At 37.5% G+C, this 22,361-nt stretch overlaps 3 protein-coding genes and 1 non-coding gene across 4 annotated transcripts; 3 read left to right on the forward strand and 1 right to left on the reverse strand.

Annotated features, from left to right (window-relative positions):
• Positions 1-3,281: 3,281 nt before the first annotated feature.
• LOC147928842 (small nucleolar RNA R71) lies at positions 3,282-3,388 on the reverse strand. The gene has a single exon (XR_015581051.1). It is a non-coding gene; the product is annotated as a small nucleolar RNA R71 (small nucleolar RNA).
• Positions 3,389-13,316: 9,928 nt separating this feature from the next.
• Positions 13,317-15,706, forward strand: LOC104742693 (IAA-amino acid hydrolase ILR1-like 4). The gene is made up of 5 exons (XM_019236387.2): positions 13,317-14,088; positions 14,332-14,457; positions 14,574-14,888; positions 14,978-15,106; positions 15,186-15,706. Exons 1-5 carry the CDS (start codon positions 13,738-13,740, stop codon positions 15,588-15,590), a joined length of 1,326 nt encoding a protein of 441 aa, XP_019091932.2. The 5' UTR covers positions 13,317-13,737; the 3' UTR covers positions 15,591-15,706.
• Positions 15,707-15,774: 68 nt separating this feature from the next.
• On the forward strand, positions 15,775-17,699 carry LOC104744066 (glycosyltransferase BC10-like). The gene is made up of 2 exons (XM_010465091.2): positions 15,775-16,793; positions 16,894-17,699. Exons 1-2 carry the CDS (start codon positions 16,254-16,256, stop codon positions 17,572-17,574), a joined length of 1,221 nt encoding a protein of 406 aa, XP_010463393.2. The 5' UTR covers positions 15,775-16,253; the 3' UTR covers positions 17,575-17,699.
• Positions 17,700-18,132: 433 nt separating this feature from the next.
• On the forward strand, positions 18,133-21,572 carry LOC104742695 (IAA-amino acid hydrolase ILR1-like 5). Its single transcript, XM_010463718.2, has 5 exons — positions 18,133-19,943; positions 20,210-20,335; positions 20,438-20,752; positions 20,847-20,975; positions 21,063-21,572. Exons 1-5 carry the CDS (start codon positions 19,419-19,421, stop codon positions 21,462-21,464), a joined length of 1,497 nt encoding a protein of 498 aa, XP_010462020.2. The 5' UTR covers positions 18,133-19,418; the 3' UTR covers positions 21,465-21,572.
• The last annotated feature ends 789 nt before the right edge of the window (positions 21,573-22,361 follow it).

A 22,361-nucleotide genomic window follows, 5' to 3' on the forward strand; every position in this document is an offset into this window, starting at 1 on the left:
AAATATCTTGTTTACATATTTTATGTATTCATTATTATAATTAGTAATTTTAATTTTGAAACTAAACTAATAGTTAAATAAAAGTTATTAAAAATTATTATGAATATATATATATATATATATTAATTTTTCTACAGTCAAATATATTGTTTTGCAAAATCAATTTTTTTTTGGATCTTTTATCTTGTATATATTAAAATAAATAATATGTGTTTTTGTTGTTTATGGTATTCTTTTTTAATAAAACGGAAGTACAAAAACTATCCCTTTTTTAATAAAACAGAAGTACAAAACATAGTTTTTGTAGATTTTATATTTTTAATAAATTGTTACAAATGGTTACAAATAGGTTATAGATTGGTTATAGATTAATTCATATATTAATCGGTTATACCTAAATATTGGGTGCAACCTTAATTGGGGATATTCCAAATTGATAACTGATATATTAATGGTAACAAATAAAATCATGGATATTCGAACCTGTATTTTCGGAAGATTTTAGTCTTATATCAAGTTGTTTCCAAAGATCTTTAAACACAATATTACAAATTTATTTTTCACAGATTTTATTGATAAACTACAACGTTCAATAAAAATTAGGACCGTGCTAGAGCATGGATTGAAAATTTTTTATTTATATTATAATTTTAAGACTTACATACTCTAGCAAGGTTAAATTTTTATACACTTTAGCAGGGAAGCTGTTGGACACTGATGTTCATATATTTTACCTTGTTTTCCCTTAGTTTATTCACAACTTTTGCATCTTTTGCTATCCATTTAGGCCATTATTGTGTAGCTTTAGGACTAATCATGCATTAGAGTATAGTTGCATTGCATTTGCATCTTTTCATGCAAAAACAAATGATTTTGGAGCTTAAGGAGCATGGAAGCAATGCTGAGGAGAAGTGAAGCAATCCTGAGGAGGAAAACAAGAGAGTTAAGGCTGAAGAATCAAGGTCCAGAGTCCAACTCGACCGCACACTCGACCAGACACTCGACCGTGTGCTGAGAAGGACTCGACCGAGTGGAGAATGCACGAGAGAAGCCAGCTCGACCAGCCACTCGACTGAGCACTGGTCGAGTTGACCGAGCCGTTGACTGCTTTGACTTTTTGTATTTTTAGGGCTTCCACCTCATCTCCTATATAAGGCCCTTGTACCTGCAGCCACCAAAGAGTCCAGCTTTTTAGAGAGTCTAAAACCTAGTTTTTATCTTTTTTAGATTTATTCCTTTTGCACTTTCTTTTATTTTTAGATTTTGTACTTGTTTAAGAAAAAAAGACTAGATTCTTGTATTTTGTTGGTTTCATAACTTTCAAGATATTAAGATTTCGAGTTTTATTTCTTCATCAATATTGTAGATCTCTGTTTCATCTTTCTAATGATGCAAGTTTCCATATTTTCTGGGTTTTTGACTTATTTCACCATGTGTTCTTGTGAGTAGTTTGCTTAGGACCTTGAGGATGAGTTAGGCTGGGTTGATCTTGTGGTTTATTTGATTTGGTCAAGCTTGATTGTTGTAGATCTCTTCTAGGCTACATGTTCTTAATGCTGATCCTATATCTGAGAAGGTAGGGTTTGATTTCAAGCATCTTAGCATCACACCAATGTTTAAGGAGCATAGATAAGGCTAGATCTAGAGCTTACCATTAGGCTTGCTAAGAGATTAGAAGTCTTGTTTGGTTTGAGATGTATTGCTTAATGCCTGCTTGTGTAGATTCTTTACTTTGTGAGAACAAGTCTAGAAATGCATAGGTTTGATTGTTTCTTGCCATGAGAGTGGATTAAACATGTCTTAGAATAGTATGTCTAGAGATCAGCTCAAAGTTTACTTGAGATTTGTTGACCAAGTTAGATAACCACAATGATTAGTTCAGCCCATGAATCCCTCCTCAAGGCCTTCTTTGTTTATTAATATCTTAGTCTAAATATCATTGCTTGCTTGTTGTTTGATTCGTTTTTGCATTGCTCTGTTTTTATTGTGTTGCTCTGTTTTCACGTTTAGTCTAGCTCGACCCTGTACTCGACCTACACTCGGTTGAGTGCTGCTCGAGTTCATCCCCAGAACTTGTGTTTATGATTTGTGATTGTCCTGTTTCATTCCTGTTTCATTTCTATTGCATTCATTTAGCTTTCTGTTCATTACGTGTCTTGCATTAGTTCATTAGCATAGTGTCTATTTCTGTTCTAGTTTCATTATAGCTTTAATTTGTCTGTTCTGTTTGCATTTAGTATCTTGTTCTAGTTGTTTTTACTTTCTGCATTTCATATCTCATTATAGGATTGTTAGTGACAAACAACCTTTACATCTGGCTTGACTTAGACTCATATGCACATCTTGATTGTTCACAAACACTCAGATTGGATTGACACCTCTTATACTACAATTGCATAAGGGGAATTGAAACACCCTGACATCCATTCATTCATAAGTCATCATTCCATACATCATTCACCACACCACAAAAAGAGTCAGTTTCAATTTGGCGCCGTTGCCCATTTGAGTTTGTTTTGTGACATTTAGGACCATTATTAGTCTAAGATTAAGTTCGTTTAAACACTTGTGAAGTTACTGAACTCGAATCTTCATTTGCTTGGTTGTTTTGAGTTTGAGGTACCCACTCGACCACCACTCGACCGAGCTGTGATCGAGCACTTGATCGAGCCAGAAGCCGGATCCAAATAGCCATTACTTCCCAGTCGACTCGACCACCCACTCGAGCCTGCGCTCGACCGTGTACCTGTTCGAGTTTGTTGATGCACACAAGGTCAAAAGGCAAAGACAGTCTTCAACAGCCTATTGACAACATCCACAGGCTACAAAAGGGATTGAGACATAAGCAAAGAAGAGTAGTTTAACAACAAGAGGATCAAGACATCATGGAGCAACCAGCTATCCATGATCATAGACCTAGACACATTGGTGCAGGAGATGCACCCAATACCCACAACCAAAGGGCTGGAATTGTGCCCCCTTCAGTAGCAAACAATAACTTTGAGATCAAGAGTGGATTGATCTTAATGATACAAGCCAACAAATTTCATAGGTTGCCAATGGAGGATCCACTAGATCACCTTGATGAGTTTGACAGAATATGTGGACTCACAAAAATCAATGGAGTGAGTGAAGATGGATTCAAATTAAGGCTCTTCTCATTTTCTCTTGGAGACAAAGCTCACCTTTGGGAGAAGACTCTTCCTACTGGAGCTATCACCACATGGGATGCATGCAAGAAAGCTTTTCTGGCCAAGTTCTTCTCCAATGCAAGGACTGCTAGGTTGAGGAATGAAATTTCTGGGTTTGCTCAAAGGAATAATGAGAGCTTTTGTGAAGCTTGGGAGAGGTTTAAAGGATTCCAGACTCAGTGTCCTCACCATGGCTTCAGCAATGAGTCACTCCTTAGCACCTTGTATAGAGGAGTGCTTCCCAAGATAAGAATGCTTCTTGATACAGCCTCTAATGGAAACTTCCTCAACAAGAATGTGGACGAAGGATGGGAATTAGTTGAGAATCTTGCTCAATTTGATGGCAATTATAATGAGGATTATGATAGGACCATAAGGGGCTCCTCAACTGATCAAGAGGACAAGTATAAGAAGGATTTGAAGATGGTCAATGAGAAGCTTGACAAGATACTCCTAAGCCAGTCCAAGTCCATTCACGTCATTGGTGAAGAAGAAGCTCCAGTTCAAGAGGGGGAGCCTGAATTTGCTGAGTTGTGCTACATGCAAAACCAGGGAGGATTCAAAGGCTACAACCAAGGAGGTTTCAAAAACAACAATCTCTCTTATAGGAGCACCAATGTAGCCAACCCTCAAGACCAAGTCTATCCACCTCAACAACCTCAATAGCAACACAACTACATCCCCAAGCAACAACATCAAGTGTTCCAGCCCCAATTGTGTCCCCCACCAGGGTTTCAGACTAACCAAGGCCAGGAACAAGACTTAAGGGCAATGATGCAACAGTTGTTGATTGGGCAAACACAAGGCAAGATTGAGGAAGCCAAACAGTTTGATGAATTGAATCAAAGGCTCACATCACAGTACAATAATCTGAACATGAAGTTTGAAGGTCTCAACTCCAGAGTGAAGTATATGGAGAGTAACATTGCCTCTACTTCAGCTCCTAAACCCAACCAACTCCCTGGAAAAGCTGTTCAAAATCCAAGGGAGTTCACTGCAAAAGCCATTCATATCTCTGATGAGGAAGTCACTGAGGACAGTGAAGTCCAAGTTTGGGGGAATTCATTAGTTACTGAAGCCCCAAGTGACGTTTGTGCAAAGCAACTGGAGTCCGCTATTGCACTCGACCAGGTATTCGAACAGCCACTCGACCGAGTGCATGCTCGAGTGGTCGATCGAGTTGCAGACTCAGAAGCTGCCAAGCCTGCTAAGTACATTCCTCCTGCTTACAAGCCACCTCTTCCATTCCCAGGACGTTTCAAAGCACAAAAGATTAAGGAGCTTAGGGAAATCATTGAGAGAAAGGAGATGATGGCTAAGCAACAAGAAGAAAAGAGGGTTTTAAAGGAAGAAGCTGTGGTTGAGGAAGTGTTGGCCATACAAGAGATCACCATTGCTTACCAAGAAGAAGAGAGAGGACCTGCCTTGGAACAGTATGATCCATATCCTCTCTACAAAGATTTTTTGCTTGATTTGTCAAAGAAGAAAGCTGAAGCTCAAGATGAGAAGGATCTTGAGGACCTTGGAGGAGTTATCATTCCAATCAAGCTTGAGGATCCAGGACCATTCTATCTGCCTTGCACAATCAGTTACCTCCACTACAACCAATGCCTTTGTGATTTAGGAGCTTCAACAAGTGTGATGACATACTCCATAGCACAAAAGCTAGGGAGAACTGATTTCAAATCCACCAACCTCCATATATGCCTAGTTGATGGGTCAAACAAGGAGATAGTTGGAAGGTTGGAGAATGTCCCAGTCAAGATAGGGAAAGCAAGGGTTCACACTGATTTTGTGGTGTTGGAGATGGACAAGGAACCTGAGGATCCAATCATTCTTGGAAGGCCATTCTTAGCCACTGTTGGAGCAGTTATTGATGTCAAAGAGGGTCTTGTGACCTTGAACATTGCTGAAGATATAACCATGAAATTTGACATCTATAACCCAACCAATCTGCCCTCCATCAATGATCAACCTTTTACTATCAAGGACAAAGGAGGTCAAGAAGGCTTAAGTGGTGAAGCAACTCCAAAGGCTAAGCTCTCCTTTCAAGATGATTCTGTGGAAAAGCTTAAGAGGTCAGTTCAAGAGTTGACTAGTATGGTTGAGGATCTCCAAGTTAAGCTGAACAAGAGGTCTTTAAGGAAAGCAAGACCAATGCTCAAGATCAAGAAGAAATATGGTTTGTGTGTTAAGGGTGAGGTGATCAAGGATCAACTTCACAGTGATCAAGAGGTTCCAGGGAGGATTTCATCACCTCCTTGGTATCTAAACCAAGTCTAAAAAGGACACCAAAGTCAAGCTTAGTGACTTTAAACAAGCTCACTAGGGAGGAAGTCCCTAAGGTATCCTTTGTAAATAAAGTTTATTTTCCTTGTAGTTTTGATGTGTTTTCTTTTATGTTTGTTTTGGACAGGCCTTTAGGTGAAAATGTAGTTGGGTAAGGAGAGATTTAGACTTGGAGAAGGAGACTCGCAGGCCCACTCGACCTGCCCACGAGAGGTACTCGACCGAGCTAGAAAGGAATTAAGGCCCATTTGATCTTCAAATCGCTAGAACAATCAAGTGGAGGGAAGAACAAGAAGAAAAATTTTGAAATTTCAAAATTTGGTCAAGGTGCTCGACCGTGTACAGTCGAGTGTGGGGTCGAGTGGCAGCAAAAAGCAGGTCAAAGATTCCCATTTCAAATTTGAATGGTATGGACGCTCCACCCTTGTCTCTTTGTCCCCTTAGCTTCTTTATATAGACTTTGCACGAGATTATACCTCTCACATTCTCTCATTTGCTCAAAACAATTAAATTCAAGTTTTAAAGTCTCTCTCATACCTTATCTTTTGCTCAAGCTTAGTTCTTTCAAGTTTTTGGGTCACTAACCTATTAACTTTGAGCTTTGAGTCTATTCCCTTCAGTTATTTTTGGAAAAAAAATGTCTTCAAGGATCACTAGGAAGTCTCAACAAACCGCTGCAAACTCCATGGAACGTCATGATGCTAGCCTTGAATCAAGAGGAGAAGCTGGAAGAGCCACTCGACGCCCCACTCGATCATGCACTCGACCGAGTGGCGGTTCGAGCAGCCGGTCGAGCCAGATGCCGTGTCCAAGGAGAGAAAGAGTTGAGGAAGATCCTGAGAGGACTGAAAGTGAGGAGTAAAGGGAGTCAACTCTCAATGAGTTCATGAGGAGACACAAGGCCAAAGGGAAGAGGCCAGCAGTTGAGGTTGAACAAGAGGAGAGTGAGAATGAGAGTGAGGAAGAAAGTGAAAAAGAAGAGATAGAGGATGATGGAGAAGCTGAGTCTTGTGGGTTGTCAAAGAGGCAACTCTATGATGCTTTCATGAGAATGGAGTTCTTAGGGACTGGATATCCACACAAGGAAACCATGGAGAAGCTAGCCATTGGTGAAGATGTGGAGTACCTCTTTAAGAAAAACAACCTAACCAAGTTTATGGGGCTGTGCATGGAGGGCTACAAAGAAGAGAGTTGTGAGTTTCTAGCCACAGTCAAGCTGCATACATATGCAAGGAAGGATGCTGAGTTTGGAGCTGGTCATATTGCTTTCACAATCAAGGGGAAGAGGTATGAACTTTCAATGAAGAAGATAGCCAATGTGTTTGGATTTGAGGTTGGGAGCAATAGGAGTTTGATGATTCCAAGAGAAGAGCTCTATGCTGTGTGGGAAACCATTGGGGACAACAAATTCTATTCATCCTCCAATTCCAAGAGTTCAAGGATAAGGAGCCCAGTCCTAAGGTACTTCCACAAAGCTCTTGCCAACACCTTCTTTGCTAGGAAGGAAACTGGGAACATTAATGAGGGGAAGCTAAAGATGATTGATTTGGCTCTCAATGGAATCATCTTTCAAGCAAGAAATGGTACCATCATTCTTGGGAGCACTGTGGAGACTGACCTAGCAATGGTGCTCATTGACCACATAATTTACTTGAGAAGTTGGGTAGGCAAGTTGGAGAATAAAGGATCAAGAGGAGCACTAACCATTGGAGGCATCATTACTCCAATCCTACAAGCTGCTAAGGTTCCACTTAGAGGAGAAAGGGTTTCACCAAGATGGATTGACTCTAGCTACCTCACCTCTACTCTCATCCTAGCCAAGGAGATGCATCAAGGGAATCACATTTTTAACTTTAAGCTTCCAACACTTGGGAAAAAGCAACTGATTTTGCCTAACCAAGAGCTCACCACCATTCAAGAAGGAGCCAACATTGACTTTTGGCCAGCTGAGGAGCATTTGTTTGATGGGATAGTTCAACCTAGAGTTGAGGAAGCTGGGAATGCACAAATGGTTGATGGGGAGGAGCAATTTTACTTTGAGGATTATGAGCTCAACCCAAGAGATAGTAGAGGAGTGAGGGAGGCTACCAAGAGATTAACTCTTTTGCAAAAATGGAACAAATGGCATGGGAAGAGGTTTGATAAGCTGAAGAAGAAGGTGACCAACATGGCTAAGTCTATCAAGGGCTTAAAGAAGGAGATAGCTGAGTTGAAGAGTGGGAATTCTTCACCTACACCATCAAGCCCTTTGAGGAGGAGTAGCTCAACTAGAGCACTTTCTAGAGTTGTGAACCTTGTGGAACCAGCTAGGACTTCAATGTATGAGCCAAATCAGAGGAAGAGGAGCTCAAGTACCCGAGAAAAACAATTTTCAAGGTACTCGACCGGGTCACTCGAGCACCCACTCGACCGAGCACCCCAGATTCACCCGGCCGAGTTCCAGCCCAGATCACCATATGGCTTCCCACCTCCAGCTGCTTATCCAGGATATCCAGGTTACCCTCCCATCCCACCCCAGTACTTCATGGATCCAGCACTCTACCAGCAGTTCTACCAGCAACAAGGTCAGAATTTTGACATTTGTGGTCCAGCTCGACCCCCCCACTCGAGCACGTACTCGACCGAGTCCCGGTCGATTCCCATCGTCGAGCTGCCCCAATCTCCACCTCCAAGTCATCAACAAGACCCCAACTACTCCTATGACAGCATGCAGATGGATGTCGACAACTACTTCCACAATCCCTAAGGTACCACTATCACCTTCACTTGTAAATATCATTGCATTTGATGTTGCGTTTTGTGATTCGTTTTTAATCTTGAATCCTCAATCAAATTTCTTTCACACAGAAGACTGTGTGATTTAAGTTTGGGGGAGGGTTTGAGATAGCATTTGACATTGTGTTTTGTGATTCTTATTTCAAATTTTTAGCATCATGATGTTAGTATTTGCATATCATTTAAGGCACAGAAAAACCCTAAAAATTTGAAAATTTTGAAAAAATCTTTATTAAAAAAAAGAGTGTTCATGTAGTTTGCATTGCATAATAGCATCTTGTTTAGCATGTTTCATGTAGGATTGTATAATATTTGCATTAGGGATCTATGATGAGTATTCCCTTGTTAGCTTGTTTATTCACTAGACTAGGATCAATGCCCAAGTTAATAGTACTTTGATGCTAGTTGAGTGGTTAGAAGCATAAGATTGAACCAAACCTTGAATTCCTACATTGCATTTGGTCTAAATTGAAGCATGTTGAGATTTGAAACCATTTCCTATTTATAAGAACCTAATATTGACTTTCAATTATCAATGTGTGCATTGCTTTAAACTCATGGATACCATATCCATATTTGGATCATCTTCTTCCTTTTTACCACTCTTGTTGATCCAAGTAGTTGATTTTCTCATTAAGAATCAGTTCTCCTACCCCTAAACCAAACCTTCTTTCAAGCCATGTTTATTCTTGTGTGTGTGAGGCCTATTTTTGATTGAGCTTGGTAGAAAGTGTTAGGTTTGAACTGACAAGAGTAAAGCCTTGTGTAGTTCTAGTTTGCATTTTTCAAACTAGATAGGACTAGGTGGTTCACTTGTTGGGTTTGGGACTTGGCTGTTATGAAAAGAAAAAAAGGAAAAAAGAGAAAGAAAAGAGGGTAGAGTCTTTAAGAGGAGAATGTGTTTAAGTAAAAGTCTAGTGAAAGGATGGGAAGTAAAAAAAAAAAAAAAAAAAGTTGAGAATGGTTCTAATTAAAGAAAAGAAAAGAAAGAAAAGGAGAAGTCTAGCAAAATGCTTATATGTCTTAAGAATAAGAAGAAAAGAGAACCATAGCAAATAAGTAAGAATCCCCCATCCCACTAGAAAGATCAAATAAGAAACATCTCCTAAGACTTGAAAACCAAAAGAGAAAAGGGTGAAAAAGAAAAGAAGAAGTTAAAGGGTAGAACTAGGATCATTTGGGTTTAGATTGCTAGGATAAAACACTTTGGGAACCTTTGGGTAGACAAGGTTTTATTCTTGTATGTGTCTAGGTGTTCTTACCTTTAGCATTCTTCTAAAGCTCAATCCATTTTCATGAGAGGACCTTGGTATTGATAAGCCCTACTCTAAAAAGAGACCATCATTGTCTCAAAGCCTTTATGTCCAAGCCAAATGAGTTTAAGCATTGCATAGAATTGATTCATGTTCTTGATTAATGAATGTTAAAGGAAATGGTTGATTTGAATGCATGTGGATGTCTAAGGCTCAAATCAATAAAGGTTGTGATATGTTTGTCTAAAGTCTATAAGTATAGCTCATTCAACTTGCATCATAGTACTAGTAACTTGGACATTGATTCTAGATAGTCTATTTGCAAGCTTTAGGAGCTGAGATCCTACTTTCAAACCTCACCTACCTTCTTTTGTCTTGATTATTTGCTTGAGGGCAAGCAAAGACTAAGTTTGGGGGTGTTGATGTTCATATATTTTACCTTGTTTTCCCTTAGTTTATTCACAACTTTTGCATCTTTTGCTATCCATTTAGGCCATTATTGTGTAGCTTTAGAGTATAGTTGCATTGCATTTGCATTTAGACTAATCATGCATTTAGGCCATTAGGCCATTTAGACTAATCATGCATTAGAGTATAGTTGCATTGCATTTGCATCTTTTCATGCATAAACAGGTGATTTTGGAGCTTAAGGAGCATGGAAGCAATGCTGAGGAGAAGTGAAGCAATCCTGAGGAGGAAAACAAGAGAGTTAAGGCTGAAGAATCAAGGTCCAGAGTCCAACTCGACCGCACACTCGACCAGACACTCGACCGTGTGCTGAGAAGGACTCGACCGAGTGGAGAATGCACGAGAGAAGCCAGCTCGACCAGCCACTCGACCGAGCACTGGTCGAGGTGACCGAGCCGTTGACTGCTTTGACTTTTTGTATTTTTAGGGCTTCCACCTCATCTCCTATATAAGGCCCTTGTACCTGCAGCCACCAAAGAGTCCAGCTTTTTAGAGAGTCTAAAACCTAGTTTTTACCTTTTTTAGATTTATTCCTTTTGCACTTTCTTTTATTTTTAGATTTTGTACTTGTTTAAGAAAAAAAGACTAGATTCTTGTATTTTGTTGGTTTCATAATTTTCAAGATATTAAGATTTTGAGTTTTATTTCTTCATCACTATTGTAGATCTCTGTTTCATTTTTCTAATGATGCAAGTTTCAATATTTTCTGGGTTTTTGACTTATTTCACCATGTGTTCTTGTGAGTAGTTTGCTTAGGACCTTGAGGATGGGTTAGGCTGGGTTGATCTTGTGGTTTATTTGATTTGGTCAAGCTTGATTGTTGTAGATCTCTTCTAGGCTAGATGTTCTTAATGTTGATCATATATCTGAGAAGGTAGGGTTTGATTTCAAGCATCTTAGCATCACACCAATGTTTAAGGAGCATAGATAAGGCTAGATCTAGAGCTTACCATTAGGCTTGCTAAGAGATTAGAAGTCTTGTTTGGTTTGAGATGTATTGCTTAATGCCTGCTTGTGTAGATTCTTTACTTTGTGAGAACAAGTCTAGAAATGCATAGGTTTGATTGTTTCTTGCCATGAGAGTGGACTAAACATGTCTTAGAATAGTATGTCTAGAGATCAGCTCAAAGTTTGCTTGAGATTTGTTGACCAAGTTAGATAACCACAATGATTAGTTCAGCCCATGAATCCCTCCTCAAGGCCTTCTTTGTTTATTAATATCTTAGTCTAAATATCATTGCTTGCTTGTTGTTTGATTCGTTTTTGCATTGCTCTGTTTTTATTGTGTTGCTCTGTTTTCACGTTTAGTCTAGCTCGACCCTGTACTCGACCTACACTCGGTCGAGTGCTGCTCGAGTTCATCCCCAGAACTTGTGTTTATGATTTGTGATTGTCCTGTTTCATTCATGTTTCATTTCTATTGCATTCATTTAGCTTTCTGTTCATTACTTGTCTTGCATTAGTTCATTAGCATAGTGTCTATTTCTGTTCTAGTTTCATTATAGCTTTAATTTGTCTGTTCTGTTTGCATTTAGTATCTTGTTCTAGTTGTTTTTACTTTCTACATTTCATATCTCATTATAGGATTGTTAGTGACAAACAACCTTTACATCTGGCTTGACTTAGACTCATATGCACATCTTGATTGTTCACAAACACTCAGATTGGATTGACACCTCTTATACTACAATTGCATAAGGGGAATTGAAACACCCTGACATCCATTCATTCATAAGTCATCATTCCATACATCATTCACCACACCACAAAAAGAGTCAGTTTCAGACACACTCTAGCACGAGTTAATAGTTTTATATACTCTAGCACGAGTTAAAATTAACAATATAAGACTTACATAATAGATTTACATTTTTTTTTCTTTTTTTTGTCAACAATAGATTTACATTCCATGAGTGATATTTATCATAAAAATTGTTTGCATGAGTTGCATCTAAATAATATTATAAATAATTACATAAATAATATTTTAAAAATAATGAAATATATTTCAACCCATGTTGTAGCACTAGTCCAAATTTAGTACCGAAATAAGATGGTTGTGATGATGGGCACATATCATCGTATAGTTGGTATATATGATTATGTAATACATATATTTTATGTAGTCCCTTGAGTATATCATTTTTAAAGTTAGTATTTGTGATCATGTTTTAGGATATAGTTTGTGTGGCTGAATATATTTTGTCTAAGAAATAAAAAAGAAAAATTTAAATAAAATTCATTAAACACGTTGTCCATGTGCTTATTAGCTGTTTCTTTTGTCTACGTTGACTCCGCTTCTTCTTCTTCTTCGTCTTCACGTGAGCCAATCTTTCTTACGACACTTTTTCTTCTTCCTCGATTGTGTCGCCTGCTTCTTCTTGTTCTTCTCATTGAAGCTTTCTCTTGCTGCAGGTTCAATCAGGGTTCAAGCTTCTTATTAGAGGATTATAACATTTTTGACTTTTGAGCATTATTCTAAGAGTGGGAAGGACGAATCGATGATTAGATACCATCATATACTGGTATCGTTACGTATCATGCCATCATATATATTGAACAATATATCGTAAAAAGTTTAGATATCACAAAGAAGAAGAAAAAGAAAAAGAAGAAAAAAGTAAATAAAATTCATTAAACACGTTGTCCATGTGCTTATTAGCTGTTTCATAACAACAGCAAAATGGACCGTCCAACAATTCAATTAGAACCATTCAATTTTTATTTTTTTTTTCTTCCTTTTCACGTGTCATGGAAAGAACCTAAAATCAAAACGAATACGAAAACGAAATAATCCTCTCAGTACTGAATTACTGATAGTGAAATGCTACTTTATCAAAGACTCAAACTTAGTTTCTTTTATGTTATTATAATAATGGTTTAATCCAAAATAATTTTTTAATTTGCTATTTGTTTTATAATTTTATTTTCTATCTTTTTTAAAAATACAAATTAATTTCGTAAAAAATACACAATATAACGTATATTTTGTTATTACAGTCAAACTAATATGTAAAATTTTGTATATTATATAGTATATTAAATCAAAACTTTCGTGATGAAGAGTCAAATATTTTTTAGAAATTTAAATTACAATGTATGTGATCATAAAACTGTTTTTTTTTTTTTTTAAATACATGTAGATATAATATTTCTAATTATTTTTGAATTATTAAAATCAATCTACATTTCTTGAAGATTAGAGATAAAATTGTACATAACAATTTTGAGGGGTTTCTACAATAGAACCCCTACAATGATAACTTTAAGAGTTTATGAATTATCATTGGAGTATGGCTATTGGCTACTTGTTTAAGATAGTGGGATAATAATTTTCTTTGACGTTATATTTACACAAACAAGAGACACATGTAGGAAAGTTGAAGTTATAATTCCAAGGAACATCTCATCACTTATTTCAAAAAAAAAAAAAAAACACAAAGTTATCAAATTGATCATAATCAATTAGGTAAACGAATGTTTTTGGTTTTTTTCAAAGATGATTTTGATATTTTCCACACAAAAGAAAAAAGAAAATGAAAGAGACGCAGTAAAAAAAAAAAAAAAAGTTGTGTTTGGCTTTGGCTTTTGCTTGGGGATTTAAATACCACCACTTTGTTTTTGCTTCCTGTTCCCCTGCTTCATCATCACGCACACCTCTCTTCTCCCTTCGATCTCTTTTTGTTTTGTTTTTTGTTTTCCCTTCTCTACACGATTCGATTGATAATCTGAATCAATCGATTCGATCGATATAAAAAGCCATGAGTTTCTGCAAAAGGGTTTCTTATGTTTTGATCCTTCTTTACTTGCTTAATTCGTGTCTGATTTCATCTTCTTCGAATGGGTTATCTCAAATCCCTTCAAAGTTTCTTACTTTAGCTAAAAGGAATGATTTTTTCGATTGGATGGTTGGAATCAGAAGGAGAATCCATGAGAACCCAGAACTAGGTTACGAGGAAGTAGAGACATCTAAGCTTGTTAGAGCAGAATTGGAGAAGATGGGTGTGGCTTTTAAGCACCCAGTTGCTGTAACTGGTGTTATTGGATACGTTGGCACTGGTCAAGCCCCTTTTGTTGCTTTAAGAGCTGATATGGATGCTCTTCCTATGCAGGTATGTTTTTGATTTTTTAAATTGATTTGGCTTGTGGCAAGGAGGGACTCTGTGTTTTAATAGTGTTGGATACTTGAAAAGAGGAACATTTGTTTTGTGTCTTGTTCATGAAGAATTTTGATTTATGTCTCTGTTTGTCTGTAGTATGGTTGAAGATTTGTTGAGTTTTACTTATTTTCTTATATGATTTACAGTTTGTTAGTGGTATGACTAGTGTAGGAAATATTATGTTGGATTGTGTAGGAAATGGTAGAATGGGAACATAAGAGTAAGGTTCCAGGGAAGATGCACGCTTGTGGACATGACGCTCACACTACAATGCTCCTCGGTGCTGCAAAATTGCTCAAACAACACGAAGACGAGCTACAGGTTTAGTGGTGTACTGTTTTTTAATCTAATAACCTCTCTTTTTTTTAATTCGAATGTGTTGGGAATTATATAGCATAATTAGGATTCTTAAACTTTGTTGGACTTTTCTTCATCAGGGCACAGTGGTTCTAGTTTTTCAACCGGCTGAGGAAGGAGGAGGAGGTGCAAAGAAAATTGTGGAGGCTGGAGTACTGGAGAATGTGAGTGCAATCTTTGGATTGCATGTCACAAATCAATTGGTATTAGGTCAAGTGAGCTCGAGAGAGGGTCCATTGTTGGCTGGTAGTGGGTTTTTCAAAGCTAAGATAAGCGGGAAAGGAGGTCACGCAGCTCTTCCGCAGCACTCCATAGATCCCATATTGGCAGCTTCAAATGTTATTGTTAGCTTACAACACCTCGTGTCACGAGAGGCAGATCCTTTAGACTCACAGGTGGTATATATATATAGAATCTTTTAGCTCACTTCAAATGTCTCTATATAGCATGTGGAGTGATTTGATCTATGTGTGAGTGTGTACAGGTGGTTACAGTTGCTAAATTTGAAGGTGGTGGTGCTTTTAATGTGATTCCAGACTCTGTTACTATCGGTGGTACATTCCGAGCCTTTTCAACTAAAAGCTTTATGCAACTCAAAAAAAGAATTGAGCAGGTCAGTAACTTTGCCTTTTTTTGATGTGTAGCCTTTGAGACCCTAGTGTTTTAACTCTTTGCGAGTCCAATGGTTTCAGGTAATCACAAGGCAAGCGAGCGTGCATATGTGTAATGCGACGGTGGATTTCATTGAAGAGGAGAAACCTTTTTTCCCACCGACTGTAAATGACAAAGAATTACACAAGTTTTTCAAGAATGTCTCAGGGGACATGTTAGGAACTGAGAATTATGTTGAGATGCAACCATTGATGGGATCAGAGGATTTCTCTTTTTACCAAGAGACAATACCGGGACATTTTAGCTTCGTAGGAATGCAAAACAAAGCTCATTCACCAATGGCGAGCCCTCACTCGCCGTTTTTTGAAGTGAACGAAGAATTACTACCTTACGGTGCTTCCCTTCATGCTTCCATGGCCACAAGATATCTTCTTGAATTGAAAGCTTCAACTCTGACTCAGAGTTACAAAAGAGATGAACTTTGATATGCCAACATTGTCTATCTTCCTATTCTTCTACTTGAAAAATTGTCAAAACATGGCTTTTTTTTTAACAGAGCCTGCCATGTAAAGGTTAATAAAAATTGTATTTGCAGTGTCAAGCTCCCTTGTAAGTCTCCTCTTCTTTAAGATGATGATAAAACTGATTGCAAAATCGAAGAAATGCAACAACTTTACTTGAACAAAGTAACTGGGGCTATTGAAATGAGAAGAGTTATGTATATATTTTCTTAATAACGCCAAACTAAAAGCTGAAACTGTCAATTGAAAGAAACATGTCACTCCTAGGTTTATTATGCTTATGGTTTCCTTTGAGAATGACAAATCAGATTTGAGAGTTTTCAGAAAAGCACCACAATGGATGCATCAGACAAACATCTTCGAAGCATATAAAAATCAGAAAGATTGGATCTTTCTTTGTTTTGTTACTTCATCTTCTTCGTCCAATACGTATTTAGATTCAAGTTTCGATTTTCTAAAAATCAAATTCGTTCGTCTCTCTTTCTTCCAAATCTCTGCTTCTTTGAAAGTCTCAATCTTTACTTATGGGTTTCTGTTAGGAAAAGACCCTTTATCGTAAACCTTGTCCGATTGGATTTTTGTTACCAAAATAGAGAAGCTCTGGATTCTTGTGTGAGGAGCTTTTAGATGAAAGTGATGGTAACGGAGATGGAGGAAGGGGTTAAAGACAATGGTGCATCAACCCCTAAATCGAGAGTCACAAACCAATGTAGAGTTCTTTTGTCGATGCGTCTGCTTCAGGTTTTGTTTTTGTTTCTTGTGTTGACTTTTGGGATCTCAGTAGTTAGTATACACATGATCAAGTTCTTGAAGATTCAACATTTGGATCCTGTGGCTCCAACCACTTTGATCTCTATGTACGGTCGTGGGACTGTTACTTTAGATAGCTTTATTAGGCCTCCTTCCAATGTTTGGCACACGATGAATGACAGTGAATTGCTTTGGCGTGCTTCCATGGAGCCACAGAGAAATGGGTATCCGTTTAAAAGGGTTCCTAAATTGGCTTTCATGTTTCTCAGCAAAGGTCCTTTACCATTTGCTCCACTCTGGGAGAGGTTCTTTCAAGGATATGAGGGTCTTTACTCAATCTATGTTCATGCTTTGCCTTATTACAAATCGGATTTTTCGAGGTCTTCTGTGTTTTACAGAAGATATATCCCTAGTCAGGTAACTGTAATTTATGTTTATGTTTCAGAGAATAACCCTGCAACCTTTTTTTATTTATTTGTTTCTTGTGTTCCTCACAATATCTTTTGGGGTTATATAGGCTGTGGCATGGGGAGAGATGAGTATGGGGGACGCTGAAAGGAGGCTTTTGGCTAATGCTTTGCTCGATATCTCTAATGAATGGTTCATTCTGCTGTCTGAATCATGCATTCCTCTGCACAGTTTCGGCTTTATCTATAGGTATGTCTCTGAATCAAGATATAGTTTCATGGGTGCTGCTGATGAGGAAGGACCTGATGGAAGAGGTAGATACCGGACTGAAATGGAACCAGAGGTCAAACTAAGCCAGTGGCGAAAAGGGTCTCAGTGGTTTGAAATTAACCGGAAACTCGCTGTTGAGATTGTTCAGGACACTACTTACTATCCCAAATTCAAAGAGTTTTGTAGACCTCCATGTTATGTTGATGAACATTACTTTCCCACAATGCTGTCTATGAAACATCGGCTTTTGTTGGCTAACCGGACAATGACATGGACAGATTGGTCACGTGGTGGTGCTCATCCAGCTACTTTTGGCAAGGCTGATATAACGGAAAGTTTTCTCAAGAAGCTTCCGGGAGCCAAATCCTGCCTCTACAATGATCAGCAGTCTCAAATCTGTTATCTCTTTGCTAGAAAGTTTGCTCCAAGCGCATTGGAGCCCTTACTGCAACTTGCACCCAAGATTCTTGAGTTGGGTTCTAACAGATCTTCCACTCGTCGCTCGTGGTTTTTGTTTTGATAAGTGTTTGTGTTTAGAGTATGATCATGGACAGAATCTGATTATAAATTAATCGAACAGGTATTGTGATGGTTAAACATATTTTTGACGTGACAGATTATTGAATAAAGATATAGGTTTGAGTTCTTTTCAGTCCCTAGGGGAATCGGATTTCTCTTGTTCCATGCTTAGATGTCTAGAAATTACTCGACATTTTGAAAAAAAAAAAAAAAAAAAAAAAGAGTAAGGCATTTTCTTCTAAACATTGTTCTTTAGGCATTTTCATTGCATTTCCTAATGGTCTCAAGAACAAGTGACTGTTACAAGAGGATCAGTTGGTACTGTTTGGCTAACCAGTATCGCTTAAATCATGTGGCTTTATGTGTTTGACTATCTTTGTTTCTTGATTGAAAATGGGATAAATTGAGGAGAAAAGTTTACCTTAAAAAGCTGCATCAAAAACACGTATGATTCATAGATTTTTTTCTTAATGTGAGATGTTGATGAATGATTTTGGTTGTTGTTGTCTCTGTTAGTCAATACCCCATTCCAATTCTGGTTAACATGTTCTTTGCTTATGGAAGATAAATGAATCTTTGGTTGTTCCTGGTATCATCATGACGTCATTGTATATCCCCATTATGCTTACTTTTCTTGAACCAAGTTTGGCAATTCCGCAACCATCTTTTGAACCTGCGTATTAGGTGGAGATAGTTTCGACTTTCGAAACGAAAGGAAACAAGATTCGGTTCAGCAATCGGGTTAGTTTCTTACCATTATAAGTTCTTAAGCAATTCAAACACTTATCCCGCAAATTCTATGAAAAAAAAAAAATAAAAAAAAAAAAGGAGAAAAAGCAAGTGAATTGTATGAAATAATCATTAGAATAGACTTAACTTGACATATGACGTATTTGAAATTGTTTTGGCCAAATTTGGAATTGTTTTTAGGGAATTATGGGAAATATGTATTATTTTTTTTTCTACTACGGAAAAAATAATCGGAAAAGGAAGTAATCCATCAAAAAGCTATATTCGTATCAAGGGGACCGCACCGTCCAGCAATTCCAAACCGTTCAATGTCTAGTTTCTTCCTTCACGTGTCACAATAACTTAAACTGAAAATGAAATGATTCTCCAAACAAAAACAAAAAGATTTTGCAAATCCGAAATTTTGTATTTTCTTATGTTTGTATTATAAATTTTTGAATTGAAGTACATAATAATGCCAATGTGAGGATGAAATTACATCTTCACCTTCATGATAGCAATGATTCCCACATGTGTATTAAACAAGAAAATTCTTTGCCAGCAACATATCTTTTAAAATATTCACGATTCGCTTATAACCGTGATAATTGGGGAAAACAACGATTTCAAAAACATACTTATTTATTCAAAACGCGCAAATTCAACATAATCTATTCAATGCCTGCTTTAGAATTGATCCCTACTAAAACTTAGTTTAAGCATAATTTTCTTACTTCTATTCACTCTACCGGGAAACAACAAAAGATCAAACAAATACAAGTTCTATAAGAGAAACACCCGACCATGAATCAATCAATAACACCTTAACATGAATTTTCGATTTTGATGAGAAAATGATTATCCGTGATTTTACTATTTTAAAGACTTTCTTTGTGTTTGTGCAACTGCAAATATGTGTTTTCTAGAATATAAAAAAAAACTATAGAAAATTAGCATTATTTGGGATGGATTGTAAATAAGTGTATTTTAGACATTTACAAATTTTGAATGAATCATCCGAACTTATAAAAAACAAAAAGTTCTGATTTTTTTGGATAAGTTTGAAAAATACATCTAGATGGTCCATTTTGATGATGTGTTAAATTGCACTAAAGAATGTTTTATTATGGTGTCTTGGGACCGAAGAAAATTACAAAAAAAGAAAAGAAAAGAAAATATCAAGATATTTATGAAGTTTATATTTATGAGTTCTTCTTGGTTATAAATACAATTTTCTCCTTCATGTTTTCAGCTTTACTTCACCATAGCGCAGAAATCTCTTTGTTCACAATGAGTGGCTTCAAACTGGTTTCTTTTGTTTTGATACTTCACTTACTCAATTTGTTTCTGATTTCATGTTCCTCCAATGAGTTATCTCAAATCCCAAAAAACCTGCTTAGTCTGGCTAAAAGAGATGAGTTTTTCGATTGGATGGTAGGAATCAGAAGGAGAATCCATGAGAACCCAGAACTAGGTTACGAGGAAGTAGAGACATCTAAGCTTGTTAGAGCAGAACTGAAAAAGATGGGTGTGTCTAATTATAAGTATCCAGTTGCTGTAACTGGTGTTATTGGATATGTCGGAACTGGTCAAGCCCCTTTTGTTGCTTTAAGGGCTGATATGGATGCACTTCCTATGCAGGTATGTATTTGATTTTCAAAGTTTTAAGAAATTGGTTAGAGGGTGATTTGACTTAGTCTCTCATCTTCTCATGGAACTCTCTTGTGGCTTTTTATTAGTGTTAGATACTTTGCATTGTTCTGTCCTTTCTTCATGATGATTTATGGTTACATGTCTCTGTAATATCATGTAAAAGATCTGTTGAGTTCACTTCTCTGTGAGATTTGGTTCTTTTGTAATTTTCTTAGTGGTATTGTATGACAAGCTATATTGGTTGGATTGTGTAGGAAATGGTAGAATGGGAACACATGAGTAAGGTTCCAGGGAAGATGCACGCTTGTGGACATGACGCTCATACTACAATGCTCCTCGGTGCTGCAAAATTGCTCAAAGAACACGAAGACGAGCTACAGGTTTAGTGTTGTACTGTATTTATCTTTTTAGTTTGGATCTTTCGAAAATATATATGGATTTGTTTGGTTTCTTAACACTTGTTTGGACATTTTGTTCGTCAGGGTACAGTGGTTCTTGTTTTCCAACCAGCGGAGGAAGGAGGAGCAGGTGCAAAAAAAATCGTGGAGGCTGGAGTATTAGATAATGTGGGAGCAATCTTTGGATTACATGTTTCAAATCTATTAGGGTTAGGTCAACTGAGCTCAAGAGAGGGTCTATTGATGGCTGGTAGTGGACGTTTCGAAGCTAAAATAAGCGGGAAAGGAGGTCATGCAGCTCTTCCTCAATTTGCCATAGATCCGGTTTTGGCAGCTTCAAATGTTATTCAAAGCTTACAACAACTCGTTTCGCGAGAGGCAGATCCTTTAGACTCGCAGGTATAATTTTTTTATTATCTTTGGCTCTTCAAGGCATGTGTCTCTATACGCATTCATATTATATAGCATGTGGGTTAATTTTGAGTGCCTACAGGTGGTTACAGTTGCTAAATTTGAAGGCAGTGATGCCTTTAATGTCATTCCAGACTTTGTTACTATCGGTGGCACATTCCGAGCCCTTTCACCAACAAGTTTTGCGCAAATTAAGCAAAGAATTGAGCAGGTCAGTGATCTTCATTAGTCTGAGAATTTTGTCTTCCTTTCCTCTCTCGAGATCGAACTTTTAAACGCGAGTCGAATGTTTTCTCAGGTTATCACAACGCAAGCAAGCGTGAGCAAGTGCAATGCAACAGTTGACTTTCTTGAAGATGTGTTTCCTCCTTTCCCGCCGACTGTGAACGACAAAGATTTGCACCCTTTTTACAAGAGCATTGCAGTGGATATGTTAGGGGCTGAGAATTTTGTTGAGACACAACCCGTGATGGTATCAGAGGATTTCGCTTTCTACCAAGAAGCAATCCCGGGACATTTTAGCTTTGTTGGAATGCAGAACAAAAATCATCCACCAATGCCTAATCCTCACTCTCCGTATTTTGAAGTTAATGAAGAAATACTCCCTTATGGTGCTTCCCTTCTTGCTTCCTTGGCCACAAGATATCTTCTTGAGTCTTCTTCATCGCCAAATAAGAGTTACATGAAAGATGAACTTTGATGCCATAGTTGCATCTCATCTCATCATCTACTTATTGAAAATGTCAATCATGGTTTCGTGTAACTACTCGCAGTTGTCAATCAATAAAATAAAAAAAGGTTGTGTCAAGCTTATTTATTTCTTTTACTGAGAATGATGAATCTGATGATTTCAAACACATCCAAAATTTTTGGCACCGAAGAGAAACAGAGGAGGACACAAAACTGGAAGTTACTTAGGTCACAAGTAAAGTTCTTGGAAAATTTGTGCCCCACGCTTGACTGCTCAATAATCAGAACCAAACTATATAAACTGTAAGAAATCCTCACATCTGGATCAAACATGTATGAATAACGATTGTTTTTTTTGGTTATTCCAACTTCGAAAAGTAAAACATATATATAACAGATTTATTTCCAGAGACCACAAACATTACAAAAATGAAATCAATAAATAAAATAAATAATCATCTCAAACGAGGAGGTGGATTGGAACCAAAACCAAGTGCAAGCTCTTCAACTGAATCTGTTGATATAATCGGAAAATGCATTTCCCTCTCAACTTCTACAGCCAAACTCTCTTTAAGAGCCTTCACCACTTGACTCATTCCGGGTCTCTGATAAGATTTAACAACTCTCACAATAAGAACAACACAACACACAACTGAATAAATCTTGACTACCGAGGAAGTAATCCATTGATATCGGAAAAGTGTTTACAAACCTAGCCTCACCGAAATTACAAAGAGCACATCACTCTCAAGCACATCGCTTGTTTCAACAATCCACAAATGAAGCATCAAGAGAACTCCTCTCACAACGTCTCTCTATTTATTTGAATTCAGAAAGCTAACGGTAAACCCTCCATATCACGCGGAGTCTTTGCCCAGATCCCACACACGTGTGTCACGCGCTTCGC

Source organism: Camelina sativa, chromosome 14, assembly GCF_030686135.1.
Source record: "Camelina sativa cultivar CO46 ecotype springtype chromosome 14, ASM3068613v1".
NCBI classification, from domain to species: domain Eukaryota; kingdom Viridiplantae; phylum Streptophyta; class Magnoliopsida; order Brassicales; family Brassicaceae; genus Camelina; species Camelina sativa.

Excerpts from the sequence above, each read along its gene's own strand:
- LOC104742693 (XM_019236387.2), top strand. The coding sequence starts at position 13,738 with ATGAGTTTCTGCAAAAGGGTTTCTTATGTTTTGATCCTTCTTTACTTG. Across the intron at positions 14,458-14,573 it reads AACACGAAGACGAGCTACAG|GGCACAGTGGTTCTAGTTTT; the intron begins GTTTAGTGGTGT and ends TTTCTTCATCAG. Across the intron at positions 14,889-14,977 it reads CAGATCCTTTAGACTCACAG|GTGGTTACAGTTGCTAAATT; the intron begins GTGGTATATATA and ends GAGTGTGTACAG.
- LOC104744066 (XM_010465091.2), top strand. The coding sequence starts at position 16,254 with ATGAAAGTGATGGTAACGGAGATGGAGGAAGGGGTTAAAGACAATGGT. Across the intron at positions 16,794-16,893 it reads GAAGATATATCCCTAGTCAG|GCTGTGGCATGGGGAGAGAT; the intron begins GTAACTGTAATT and ends GGGGTTATATAG.
- LOC104742695 (XM_010463718.2), top strand. The coding sequence starts at position 19,419 with ATGTTTTATTATGGTGTCTTGGGACCGAAGAAAATTACAAAAAAAGAA. Across the intron at positions 20,753-20,846 it reads CAGATCCTTTAGACTCGCAG|GTGGTTACAGTTGCTAAATT; the intron begins GTATAATTTTTT and ends GAGTGCCTACAG. Across the intron at positions 20,976-21,062 it reads TTAAGCAAAGAATTGAGCAG|GTTATCACAACGCAAGCAAG; the intron begins GTCAGTGATCTT and ends ATGTTTTCTCAG.